The following is a 14,532-nucleotide window of genomic DNA, read 5'->3' as shown; positions in this document are numbered from 1 at the left end:
TCAAAGTTTTTATTTCTGCTCCATGGATTTTAATTCCTACTCCGAATTTTTCTTTTGTTTCCTTTACTGCTTGCTCGATATACAGATTGAATAACATCGGGGAGAGGCTACAACCCTGTCTCACTCCCTTCCCAACCGCTGCTTCCCTTTCATGCCCCTCGACTCTTATAACTGCCATCTGGTTTCTGTACAAATTGTAAATAGCCTTTCGCTCCCTGTATTTTACCCCTGCCACCTTCAGAATTTGAAAGAGAGTATTCCAGTCAACATTGTCAAAAGCTTTCTCTAAGTCTACAAATGCTAGAAATGTAGGTTTGCCTTTCCTTAGTCTTTCTTCTAAGATAAGTCGTAAGGTCAGTATTGCCTCACGTGTTCCAATATTTCTACGGAATCCAAACTGATCTTCCCCGGGGTCAGCTTCTATCAGTTTTTCTATTCGTCTGTAAATAATTAGTGTTAGTTTTTGATATTACCCTTCTTAATTCTGTGAGTATTCTTTTATTTTAACATGATATCGGCACTGCTGGATGGTGCGGTATCACAGTAGTCCGAATTTCTGAAGACAAAGAGAGGCCGGCGTGGTCACACAAAGGAACGGCGAAAGTCTGACGTCAGAGGGGGGCCAGCGGCTGAAGCATTCCGCGAACGGGCAATTGGCGCAGTTGTCGGAAATGAGCGGTGCAAGGTGAGGCGTGTGGCGGCGCGTGGTGCTGGTTAGAGCCCCCGCCACGTGGTCCCCCTGCAGGCAATTACGGCGACCTTCGGAGGCACTTCGGGAGACGCCGCGGCACGGGGGACCCGCCAGAGCCCCTCGAAGCGCCCGCCGTCGCCCCTGCAGTCTGCAAACGGGTCTTCTACATCTGTGACCATTAACGTAGCAACACCGTGCAGGCGCCATGCAAAAAAACATCCGATGGGAACAAATTACCATTTTAGAGCAACCGCAAAGAAAAAAGTAGCTCCATCTGCTTTCTGTACGTGAAGTTCCGATCAAGAACAACTGCCAAGATGAGAAACATAGAAGTAGATATCCCCGGTGTAACAAAGCAGCTTAAATCACTTAATAAAGGCAAGGCCTCCGGTCCAGATTGTATACCAGTCAGGTTCTTCTCAGAGTATGCTGATAAAATAGCTCCATATCTAGCAATTATATACAACTACTCGCTCACACAAAGATCCGTACCTAAAGACTGGAAAATTGCTCAAGTCACGCCAATACCCAAAACGGGAAGTAGGAGTAATCCCGCTGAATTACAGGCCTATGTCACTAACGTCGATTTGCAGTAGGGTTTTTGAACATATACTGTATTCGAACATTATGAAGTACCTCGAATAATAATAATAATGAGCGTACGGCATTGGTGGCCGGGAGACACCTCGCGGGGCGGTTCTTTAAGGCCACTACGGCGACTTGCGAGAGAATGAGGATGAAATGATGATGAAAGACACGCAGCACCCAGTCATCTCGAGGCAGAGAAAATCCTTAACCCCGCCGGGAATCGAGAACCCTACCGCAAGACCACGAGCTGCGGAGAAGTACCTCGAAGAAAACGGGTTATTGAGTCGTAGTCAGCACGGATTAAGAAAATATCGTTCTTGTGAAACACAACTAGCTCTTTATACTCATGAAGTCATAAGTGCCATCGACAGGGGATATCAAATTGATTCCATATTTTTAGATTTCCAGAAGGATTTTGACACTGTACCTCAGAAGCATCTTTTAACCAAACTGCATGCCTACGCAGTATCGCCTCAGTTGTGCGACTGGATTCGTTATTTCCTGCCAGAAAGGTCACAGTTCGTGGTAATAGACGGAAAGGCATCGAGTAAAACAGAAGTAATATCCGGCGTTCCCCAAGGAAGTGGTATAGGCCTTCTTTTGTTCCTGATCTATATTGACATAGGAGACAATCTGAGTAGCCGTCTTAGATTGTTTGCAGATGATGCTGTCGTTTACCGTCTTGTAAAGTCATCAGATGATCGAAACGACATGCAAAATGATTAATTTGATAAGATATCTGTACGGTGCGAAAAGTGGCAATTGACCCTGAATAAAGAAAAGTGTGAAGTTATTCACATGACTACTAAAAGAAATCAGCTAAATTTCGATTACTCGATACGTCACACAAATCTGAGGGCTGTAAATTCAACTACATACTTAGGGACTTGAGAAACTATGCCGTGGCATCGTTGCTATCGACAGCACAATTACAATTACAAATAACCTAAATTGGAACGCTCACATAGATAATATTGTGGGCATAGCGAACCAAAGACTGCGATTCATTGGCAGAACACTTAGAAGATGCAACAGGTCTACCAAAGAGACTGCTTACACTACACTCGACCGCCCTATTCTGGAGTATTGCTGTGCGGTGTGGGATCCGCATCATGTGGGACTGACGGATGACTTCGAAACAGTACAAAGAAGGGCAGCTCGTTTTGTATTATCGCGAAACAGGGGAGATAGTATCACAGACATGATACGTGAATTGGAGTCGCAATCATTAAAACACAGGCGTTTTTCATTGCGACGGTATCTTCTCATGAAATTTCAACCACCAGTTTTCTCCTCCGATTGCGGAAACATTCTGTTGGCACCCACCTACATAGGGAGAAATGATCATCACGATAAAACAAGATAAATCAGGGCTCGCATAGAAAAAATTAAGTGCTCGTTTTTCCCGCGTGCCGTTCGAGAGTGGAACGGCAGAGAGACAGCATGAAGGTGGTTCATTGAACCCTCTGCCAGGCACTTTATTGTGAGTAACAGAGTAATCACGTAGATGTAGATGTAGAAAGAAAAATTGCGCATCGGATTTTTTGTCATTCAGGAATGGTATTTGGATTTTGTTGTTTGGAAGAAGATCGATCGTCATAAGCCGCTATTGTACGGCACACCTATCGAATACAAGTATGCACCAGCGCCCCAAGCGTACAAGTCTGGAACTGCCAACTTTCTCGTTAGCCGTATTACACAATACACCTAACATGTAAGTCTGCACCAGCGCCGCAAGGGTACACATTCGGAACTGCAGTCTTGGTTAACGTCGTAGAGCGTGAAAGTCGATATTTTTCTAAAGCTACTATTTGCACGTATTGAAACGTCTGGGTCCAGGTCCGCATTCGTCAAGCAGTTACTGTTATCTTTTGTAGCTAGGATGAAATTACGTTATGGTTATGCAGAATTATGGGCTGAAGTGTTCGTTTTATGTCATGCTGGTACAAGCAGGAGATTATCTACGTTTACGTTTCAAATGGTTCAAATGGCTTTGAGCACTATGGGACTTAACAGCTGAGGACATCAGTCCCCTAGAACTTACTACTTAAACCTAACTAACCTAAGGACATCACACACATCCATGTCCGAGGCAGTATTCGAACCTGCGACCGTAGTGGTCGCGAGATTCCAGACTGTAGCGCCTAGAACCTCTCGGCCACCGTGGCTGGCTCCACCAGTGGATTCCTCCATCTGATTTTAAGCGATATTTTGCAGCGACCCACAGCGATGCTCGACGTTTCCTGTCCGTCAGTACACGTCGTCTGCCTGGTGATTTAGTTGTGGATGTTCCTTCACGATTTCACTTCACAATCATATCACCAACAGTCGATTTGGGCAGCATTAGAAGAGCAGAAATATCCTTGATGAATTTGTTACTCAGGCGGCATCCAATGAGAAGTCCACGTTCGAAGTCAGTAAGCTCCACTGATTCACCGGCTCAGCTGTTACTGCTCATCTGCTGACAATACAATACTCCCTGCTTGCTTTCATACTGGCCGATCCTTCTCTCGAGACGCCTAGTTTGCGGTGTCCGGGTGTTTTTGATCAGACAGTCTACAAGCTGAATAAAAGTCGGCTGAGGACTGATCCTTGTGGAAGGCCATACTTTAGTTTTGTTGTGGAGCAGATGTCGACTGCTATGTATACTTGGAACACTTGGTCGTTTAACACACTCTCGATTAGGTGAGTGATTGGTGTGTGAGGAACTACACGAAGAAACTTGTATATCGTGCTTTCTCTCCACACTGTATTGCACACTACTGATAAGACAATAAAATGAGGTGCCACTTCAAGTTTTCTCTGAAATTTTCGGAAGTTTTAGATAATTCGCCCTGAAGATATGACAGGTAGCCCTCACTGCCACAGATGAAGTGGACCTCTTGTGGAAGCTCAACGCTTCAGCTATAGCCAACCCAAGACTCTGCTACACTGGTTGCCACTCTTTGTCCACCAATGTCCGTACAGGATTTCTCTGCACGTATCTACCGATACTGGTTCTGAGTAAGGGTTTGAGGAGACCACACAGCTAAGGCCATCAGTCTCGTATTCACCCTCCAGTACAGAAGCTCTGTACCCTTTCTGTCCGCGTGTAGAGTAAATTCTGCGCGCAAGTGTGGGATATTGTTCTAAATGTTTGCATAGCATGTATCTGAGGCGGAATGTGGGAACCAGCCTGGTATTCACCTAGTGGGATGTGGGAAACCACCTAAAAACCACATCCAGGCCGGCCAGCGCAGCGAACCCTCGCCTTCAATCAGCCGGGCTGATTCGCTCTGCGGGTCGCGTACCTCCCCGCCCCGGAAGCCGTCGCGTTAACGTGCGCGGCTACCCGGGCGGGTGCTTATCTAGCTGCAGCATTTGTCAGCTACCTCTCAGCGCTCTGCGACCGCGGACGGCGAGTAACGCGCGGGCGCGCCTGTGTGTTGCAGATGTGGAAGCTGTGCCTCCGACTGCTCGCCGTGCTGGCGGTGTGCCTGTGCACGGCCACGCAGGCGCAGTCCGACCTGTTCCTCCTGTCGCCCAAGCGCAGCGGCGCGCCGCAGCCGGTGGCCCGCTACTGCGGCGAGAAGCTCTCCAACGCGCTCAAGATCGTCTGCCGTGGCAACTACAACCCCATGTTCAAGAAGGCTTCCCAAGGTGAGCACCTGCCAGCACTCCCACACAGCCCGGGGTGAATGGCCTCTTTCCTCAACGTGTGTCGCAGTTGTGTCTAAAGAGGGGATGCTACCGAAATTGTAAACATTTCGATAAAACACGCTTCTAGCCACAGTTAATAATGCTGAAATTTCTCTTACATATGCAAAACAAAGCGTTGTATTTTAATGCAAAAATATAGTAAAAGAGCCTGGAGGGGTAGTTTGCTACAAATACTGATTTTTAAATTTTTCAGTGCCTTTTTATAAAAAGCCGTAACTGAATGTCTAACAATGTAATCAATTTAAAAATATTACTGTCGAGTCCTAAGAGGGTCGGAAACGGAAATATTGCACGATGTCCCACAACAAATTCCACGTTTTCTTCAACCGAAATCGACCGAGAAAAAAAAGTGTTCCTTTACTTATTGGACGCTCCTCGCAGTATAGTAGTTACCTTATTTGAAATCTGCTCCCTACCTCTTCTTTCTCTGTCTCCCATTTGATGGTTATTTTGCCAATTTGGGTATTATTTTTTTCACATTCGGCGTCATTCTTTTACTAAATTCAGTTTTTTTTTGTTTTTTGCCTGATTCGATGTTGTATTATTACCAAATTCAGTGCTTTTTTGTCATATTTGGCACTTTTTTTACCAAATGCGATATCGTTCTCTTGCCAAATTCCCTGTTGCATTTCGCCATAGTCAGTGGTTTTTCGTCGTATTCGCCTGTATTTGGCAGATTCGATGTGGTTTTTTTTCCAGTTTCAGTGTTATTTTGGTCGTCACATCGAAGTTCATTAACCGGGAACTGAACTGTAATTTTAAAATTATAGACGAACAGAATTCAAAATGCAATTCTCTTTTTTTTTTTATTGGGTTTCGGATCGCTCCCATTCAGCTATCTCAGTAGCGAAAAGAATATTTTCTTGTCAGTTACGAAGATACGAACGCGAGAGCAACATAACACCCAGTTCTCGAGCGGAGAAAATCTACGACCCGGCCAGGAGTAGAACCCTTCCGGTTGGCAAGTAGCTGCACTGACCCCACAGCTACCAAATCGGACAAAATCCACTCGTGACATTCAACAACTTTCAGTTGTCAATATCAGTAAACTGTCGTCCTCAGATTTAAATATTTTTACATGGCAAAATTATACACTATTGGCCATTAAAATTGCTACCCCACGAAGATGAGGTGCTACAGACGCGAAATTTAACCGACTTGAAGAAGATGCTGTGATATGGAAATGATTAGCTTTTCAGAGCATTCACACAAGGTTGGCGCCGGTGGCGACACCTACAACGTGCTGACATGAGGAAAGTTTCCAACCGATTTCTCATACACAAACAGCAGTTGACCGGCGTTGCCTGGTGAAACGTTGCTGTGATGCCTCGTGTAAGGAGGAGAAATGCGTACCATCACGTTTCCGACTTTGATAAAGGTGGGATTGTAGTCTATCGCAATTACGGTTTATCGTATCGCGACATTGCTGCTCGCGTCGGTAGAGATCCAATGACTGTTAGCAGAATATGGAATCGGTGGCTTCAGGAGGGTAATACGGAACGCCGTACTGGATCCCAACGGCCTCGTATCACTAGCAGTCGAGATGACAGGCATCTTATCCGCATGGCTGTAATGGATTGTGCAGCAACTTCTCGATTCCTGAGTCAACAGATGGGGACGTTTGCAAGACAACAACGATCTGCACGAACAGTTCGTCGACGTTTGCAGCAGCGTGGACTATCAGCTCGGAGACCACGGCTGTGGTTACCCTTGACGCTGCATCACAGACAGGAGTGCCAGCGATGGTGTACTCAACGACGTACTTGGGTGCACGAGTGGCAAAACGTCCTTTTTTCGGATGAATCCAGGTTCTGTTTACAGCATCAAGATGGTCGCGTCCGTGTTTGGCGACATCGCGGTGAACGTGGTTGTTCTGGGTATTGATTTCTCAGGATCTATGCACCCAAATTGCGTGAAAATGTAATCACGTATCAGTTCTAGTATAATATATTTATTTGTCCAATGAATAGCCGTTATCATCTGCATTTCTTCTTGGTGTAGCAGTTTTAATGGCCAGTAGTGTAGGTACCTCACTTGAAATATCCTCCCTACACTTTCTTTTCCTGTCTCCCATTTGGTGGTTATTTTGCCATATTGGGCGTTTTTTTTCCAAATTGGGCATTATTTCTTTTACTAAATTCAGTATTTTTAGCTGATTCGATGTTGTATTTTTACCAAATTCAATGCTTTTTGCTAGATTTGGTGTTTTTTTTTTTTACCAAATTCGATATCGTTCTGTTGCCAAGTTCCTTGTTGCATTTTGCCATAGTCAGTGGTTTTTTGTCGTATTCGCTGTTATTTGGCAGATTCGATGTGTTTTTTTTTTCACTTTCGGTGCTATTTTCGTCGTCAGATCGAAGTTCATTAACTGGGAATTGAACTGTCATTTTAAGATTATACACGAACAGAATTCAAAATGCAATTCTCTCTTTTTTTTTATCTGGGTTTCGGGTCGCTCCAATCAGCTATCTCAGTAACGAAAAGACGATATGATAGTATACTAGAGACGATTTTCTTGTCAGTTACGACGATAGGAACGTGAGAACAACAGAACACCCAGTTCTCGAGCTGAGAAAATCTGAGACGCGGCCAGGAGTAGAACCCTTTCGATTGGCAAGTAGCTGCGCTGACCCCGCAGCTAGCAAATCGGACAATATCCACTCGTGACATTCAACAGCTGTTGTGAATATCAGTAAACTGTCGTCCTCAGATTTAAAACATTTTTACACTTCAAAATTATAGATTGCACGATTCCTCGTAAAGATTCGCCTTATTTCGCTAAAAACCGCTAATCTCGCGTAATCATTTCCGCGAAATTTTCTTGTTCCTCGCTGTAAGCGTAGGCACTAGATGGACAGAGGTTATTATGATGGTGACGCGGTCATGTTGCAGATGTGTCAGACGCGGAGTCTGAAGACAACTACTGGAGCGGCCAGTCGGCCGACGAGGAGGTGGAGGCGCCGGCGCTGCCGCCGTACCCCGTGCTGGCGCGGCCGAGCGCGGGGGGCCTGCTGACCGCCGCCGTCTTCCGGCGGCGCACGCGCGGCGTCTTCGACGAGTGCTGCCGCAAGAGCTGCAGCATCAGCGAGCTGCAGACCTACTGCGGCCGCCGGTAGTCGCCGCCACCGTCGCCGCCGCCGCCGCCGCCGCTCCACCGCCGTGCCGTGCGCCACTTATTTATTGTCCCTGTACGCCGGGGCGGGCCGGACCGCGAGGCCAGCTCCCGGCGGCAGAGGGGCCGGCCGAAGCCGCGCTCGCCTCTCGTAAGCAACGCACGAGGGGGCGCCCGCGCTTCCGATCAGTATTATTCTTCTTATTTCGCATTTGATTTTACTGCAAATTGTATACGTTTCATGTGATTCGTAAGACGAAAGTTGGTACAAAAAAAGCGTTCAAAACTCGTGAAAATAAACTTACATGTGCACAATAAAAAAAAATTGTTCTGTATGTTTCTTACCTCTCCTGTTCCCTGACTTTCGTACAGCGTGATTTACACTTCTGTTTTGATATTGATTTCTCTGATTTTCCGTGAATAAATAAATAAATCTTCGCTGCCTCTCCGCTCTTAATACATGCGCTTGATTATGATGATGATGAAGTCCCATACATCTTTACAGAGCGAAGGGGAACGGCGCGCCTTACGAGGCAAGGTCCTAGTGGAGGTGGTTTGCCATTGCCTTCCTCCGACCGTAATGGGGATTAATGATGATGATGAAGACGACGCAACACCCAGTCATCTCGAGACAGAAAAACTCCCTGATCCCGCCGGGAATCGAATCCGGGAGCCCGTGCTCGGGAAGCGAGAACGCTACCGCGAGACCACGAGCTGCGGACAGTACGTGCACTTTCAGGGTGCCAATTATTGAACTATATGAAAAATCGTAAATTAGTTGCAATCTCTGGGGTGCACACACTTTATTCAACACGTAAACGTCACTACAGATATTCGGATTCAGGCTGTGACACGTTCGATATGCCTGCCAGCACTGGCGATTATGTGGCGCAGACGAAAGTGAAATTCTACATGGCCCGCTGAAGCGTCCGAACATCGACGCTGTAGATGACGTCCAGACCTGCTGAATGGCTTTTCTCAACTCAGCAATGGTTTTGGGGTTAATGCTCTACACTTTGTCTTTAATATAGCCCCATAAAAAGAAGCCGGCCGGTGTGGCCGAGCGGTTCTAGGTGCTTCAGTCTGGAACCGTGCGACTGCTACGGTCGCAGGTTCCAATCCTGCCTCGGGCATGGATACGTGTGATGTCCTTAGGTTTTTAGGTTTAAGTAGTTCTAAGTTCTAGGGGACTGATGACCTCAGATGTTAAGTCCCATAGTGCTCAGGGCCATAAAAAGGAGTCGCATGTGTTCTGATCCGGAGAATATGGCAGCCAATCGAGGCCCATGCCAGTGGCCTATGGATACCACACAGCCAGAATGCGGTCCGCAGAGTGCTCCTCCAGGGCATCAAACGCTGTCTTACTTCGATGGGGTCGAGCTCCGTCTTGCATGAACCACATCTTTTCGAAAGCAGCGTCACTTTGGATAACGGGGATGAACTCATCTTCCGAAACCTTCACGTGCTGTTCGATGGTCACCTTGCCATCAAGGATTATTACACCGATTATCCCGTGACAGGACACTCCACACCACACCGTCACCCATTCAGGGAGAAGAGACTTCTGGATCGCGAAATGCGGATTCTCAGTCCCCCAAATGCGCCAATTTTGCTTATTGACGAACCCACCCAAATGAAAGTGGGCTTCACTGCTAAATATATACTAAGATGGTATCTGTTCTTTCGGACATGTCCGAAAGAACAGATACCATCTTAGTATATATATATATATATATATATATATATATATATATATATATATATATATATATATATAGTTAAGGCTCACCGACCACTTGACCATCTTCTTCTTCTGTGCGAATGCACAAACAATGCCCGAACTCTTACGGGAATCGGCAACGCGCCGCGAGTAATGAGTATAATGGGCGGGAGCACTACGAATGTACTGCGGGACAATACGTTGAGAATGTGGGTTTGCGGGAGGGGTGCCAGAGATAAATCCCTGCAGTCGCGCTATCCTCTGTGTCCTCGGTGGCTCAGATGGGGCCGGCACGGTAGCTCAGCGTGTTCGGTCAGAGGGTTAGCTGCCCTCTGTAACAAAAAAACTGAGTTAATGGATCAACAACGAACTTAAACGGATGTCTTATGACGTCCGCCCCGAGCAGATGCAACGAACAAAAGCGAACAAAATGAGATTAAAAAAAAATGGATAGAGCGTCTGCTATGTAAGCAGGAGATCCCGGGTTCGAGTCTCGGTCGGGGCACACATTTTCATCTGTCCCCGTTGACGTCTGTCAACGCCTGAAAGCAGCTAAGGGTGTTCATTTCATTGTAATTTCACAGCTAAGCCAAAGTGCATGCGCATACTAATTCCCATCATACCCCGTGGCCAACCGTGCAGTTTGAACGTCCTAATGCAAACCATTCAGAAGTAATGACGATTTCATATCTTTCAATAATTGTCACTCTGTATTAAGCACTTTCTAAGAAAAACAGTTGCTTGGATCTAACGGTTGAATACTGCAACACAACTATTAAAGTAAATCTTGTGCAGTAGCTCTGCCTGAAACCACACTGTTAAAATACTCTGAGCGAACTCTATTCCCATTAACATGAATAAACTCCACAATGACTCATCAAAACATAGCACAAAGTCATGACATTGATGCAACTTATTTTTTTGTTCATTACAAAAACTGGGAGTGTAGCCAGAGTTTGTAAAGTACCAGCGACCCTCCTCCGCTACACATGGGTAGCACAAGGTATCCACAATTGGACACTTGATTATATGAATAATATGTAGTGATATACACAAAGTCTCCTCATGAATCAGTCTACCTATTAGTGAAACCTTTTCAAAATCACTACAGTAGTTCCTGGGATTAGCATTCACACACAGACACAAAAACGCGGCAGGGATCTTTAATTCATAGTATGTACAGAGTTTGGTCAAGCCTCGCTGCTCTCTGGAGTTGCGGCAGCTGTTTAGTTTACTGCTTTTCCGCCGGATACCGCCTCCTCTCGAGCTGAGCAGCTCGTATCTCCCATCATTAACACGAGAGGTCACTCCAATCGTCAACCAAATATGGAACATAGAATGTTTACAGGTAACCAATGTAAAAATAAAACATAATATTTACGCAAATAACCAAGAGAACACACTCATAATTACTACAGGCCATATAAATTACGTACACAAACCTTCCTCATGGATCACTATATCTGTTAATGAAAACAGTACCAGAATCCCTACAGCAGTTCATGAGATTAGCCAGAACATCAGAGAGACCAACGATTCAGGGGACTTTAATTTATAATGCGAATATATTTGCACTTTGTTGCACTCATTTTGAAGCGAGAAGCATCTGAACTGTTCGGGAACATCAGTTTCAATGTCTCTCCATAATTTGAACATGAATCCAATGCAAACTTACTGTTTACATCATTCAAAGCCCAAATTGCTACGGCTTTTGTAAAATTGACTCTTGTACGAAATGAGTGAACTATTCGTCGAGCAAGTTTTGGCATATAAGCACCAACTGTCTCAGTTCTTGCTTGAAATTTCAATTCTTGCTTCTATCTGACTGGTTGGTTGGGTTTCTATTTTACTTGTACTAGCAACTTTCATTTCTCTCTTTTGGGGACCTGTAAAGGCACAAAAAGTTTTTTAGCGAAAACTAGTCCTCTTTCATTTTAAGAAAACTCATATGAGCTTTTCTTCTAGAATGGTATGCTACAACTTGATGATGCATGTTGGATGAAACAATTTTTTTTTTATGTTGCAGTAAGCTTGCAGACTAGTATGTCATTTTCTAAACCAGCCAACAAATTTGAGGTTGATTTCAGACTCTAATCATCGTCCACTGAAAACGATTTTCTTTGATGATAGTTTCGTAACATATTTGAAGAATTTTGCTCTATTAGATGCGAAAGACAAGTCTAACCATATGGTAGCTGGTTCCCTCTGAAGTTTCTCTCAGGAAAGCTAGTGCTCTAACGATCTCATACGGTAAAGCGAATGATTTGTGGCCTTGGAGCCGAAACGAAACACATCTGTTGAAATTTTACTTTCCTATTCGCTGAGGTATTATGTTTTCAACCATATAAAATAAGAACTTCATACACTGCAAGACTTTGTCATAACTATGAAAACGATAACAATTGTGTTAGTAATTGATACAAAGCTTTAAAATATACTTCGTTTCACAAATTATAACAAATATAATGAAGATAAATGTACGAAAAACGAAAAATACAAAAATCCGCAAGCATAAGTTTCCTCCAAAGTGTCACTGGAAGGAAAGAGCATAGAATAGGTAAAATCTTTTCGACACTTGGGGACTTTAGCACTGGAAAACGGAAGCTGTGTCGAGGAAACAAGTAAGATGTCTATACGAAAAAAATATGACAAGTTTAATGACAGTGATTTTTCTGGAGTTTATTAATAATGGTAGTGCATTGCGGACTGTTTGTAAGAAAGATTAACAATTCTTGAATAGTTTTAAAATGAGATTGTGGTGTGAATTTTTTTTAATCGAAACAGAGTGACAGAATGCGAAGCTATCAATTACATCAAAAATGTGCCGGGAATAATAAGAATGGGGAAAACATCTTGAAGAAAATCTTGCTGCGTGGCATCGTCAAACGGAAGATTGCAAGAAAGAGAAATGAAGCAGTGGGCATAAATGTTTCATAAGATTAAACAATGAAGTTACAAGTAAATTAAATTAAATGGGAAACTTCCAAGCGATCTCCGCAGTAAAATCTGCTACAGAAGAAGAAGAAGAAAATAGATGGCAAAGGAAGGACGAAAGGAAGGTTTCTACCTTGGGCTTTTAGTAGCAATCATCTCAGCATTCATCTGGAGTAATTTGGAGAAGCTATGAAAAAGAATACCCAGGATTTCTTGAGGAAGTAAATAAACTGAAATTTGATTTCATTTGATACGTTAGAGCTGGAGGACTTCGTCACAATTTGAAGCTTTTAAAAGTATCTGCACAAACATTGAGAAAATGCGACGTTCCTGCGCGTATCAGAATCGGCCCGTTGCTTACCTCCGTGGATATCCATCGTTATGTTTCTGTACGTATCTGCAAGGGCGGGTCTTCATTTATGATGGTTATGTTAGTAATTATATTGTCAAATACTCTACCACTGAGTAATACCCCATCATACATACTCTGCTGGCCATCCAAAACGCAACCCCAAGAAGGACCAGAGATATTACAGACAAATTGAATTGGGAGATAACACTTTGTACAAAGACCACATGACTGGGAATACGGCCCCATGTGAAGTGAAGAAGATGATGAAACCACTGTTGAGTGTTGTCACCATTACTGGCTATAACTGCTGCTACACATCTCGGCATTGAATCAAAGAGTATCTGGAATGTTGTTGGGGTATAGCAGTCCATGCTGTTTCCACGTATTGCCAAAGTTGACGTGGTATAGAAGCAGGTAGTGTAACCCTGGCCAATCGTCGCAGATCATCGACCAGACGTTTTCGATAGGTCAGAGATCGGGAGAACGACGAGGCCAAGGCATCAATGCAATCCAGTGAGCGACGAAGTCTTAAATATTGCCTGCTACGTGTGGTCGCGCACTATTGTGTTACAATATGGCCGTCGGCTAGCTCAACACTTAAGAGATATAACGCTGGCTGGTTGGTCTACCGGCGATGCGTACTACGGACTGCGGGAGTGGAATCCCGTACCACACCAAACCGTCAAACCGCGTGCAGGACCACTAAGGAGTAGAACGACGAAGTGTAAGGCAACAGTTCAACAGTCTCTCACCGTGATGTCTCCAGACTCTAATCCGACCATCGTGGTGGTGCACGCACAGTCGGGATTCGTCGATAAAAAACAATGTCAACTGGGTCCCCTGTTTCAGGAACTTAAACAAATATTTTTGTAAACCACATTGAACAGATCATTTTCACAAAAATAGTAGCAAAAGAATACGACATATTATATGGGTTCAGGTATATGGATGACATCCTTTGCTTAATAGATGAACCACAAACAAAAACTGAAAAACTACATACTGACATCAACAAGATACACAAAATATAAAATTCACAATTGAAAGAGAACAGAACAACCAAATTAACTTTCTGACTATAACAATAAAAAACAAAGCAATAAGTATATGTTTGAAATTTACTATAAAACCACAGCAACGGACATTATCATTCCCCAATCAAAGAACCACCCACACGCACAAAAGCAAACAGCACTTCGACACATGCTCCATAGACTCAACACAGCACCACTCATCAAAGAAAGCTACCGAAAAGAACTGGACACAATAATGCAGCTAGAATAAAATAATAGTTACAATAATAGCACAGTCACAAAGCTAAACAACAAAATTAAAAGTAAAATAAAAGTAGAAAGCACCAAACCACAGACAATAACACAACAGAACCAAACACAAAATCACAGTCCCATAACGACTACACAGGATAGTCAGAAAAG

The 14,532-nt window shown here is 44.2% G+C and overlaps 1 protein-coding gene across 2 annotated transcripts in view; it reads left to right on the top strand.

Moving 5' to 3' along the window:
* LOC126094721 (LIRP) overlaps nucleotides 1-8,425 on the top strand; it is a 245,620-nt gene extending 237,195 nt beyond the window's left edge. The window contains exons 2-3 of one of the 2 annotated variants that reach the window (XM_049909264.1): nucleotides 4,711-4,918; nucleotides 7,871-8,425. In XM_049909264.1, the coding sequence (XP_049765221.1) occupies nucleotides 4,711-4,918; nucleotides 7,871-8,094 (432 nt within the window). In that variant the 3' untranslated portion in view covers nucleotides 8,095-8,425. The remainder of the gene's footprint in view (nucleotides 1-4,710; nucleotides 4,919-7,870) is intronic. The other variant, XM_049909263.1, reaches the window with a different exon arrangement.
* The last annotated feature ends 6,107 nt before the right edge of the window (nucleotides 8,426-14,532 follow it).

The sequence above is a fragment of the Schistocerca cancellata genome, chromosome 8 (genome assembly GCF_023864275.1).
Source record: "Schistocerca cancellata isolate TAMUIC-IGC-003103 chromosome 8, iqSchCanc2.1, whole genome shotgun sequence".
Classification (NCBI taxonomy): domain Eukaryota; kingdom Metazoa; phylum Arthropoda; class Insecta; order Orthoptera; family Acrididae; genus Schistocerca; species Schistocerca cancellata.
The sequence above is the reverse complement of the archived record's forward strand: the minus strand, read 5'-3'. Positions and strand labels throughout refer to the sequence as shown.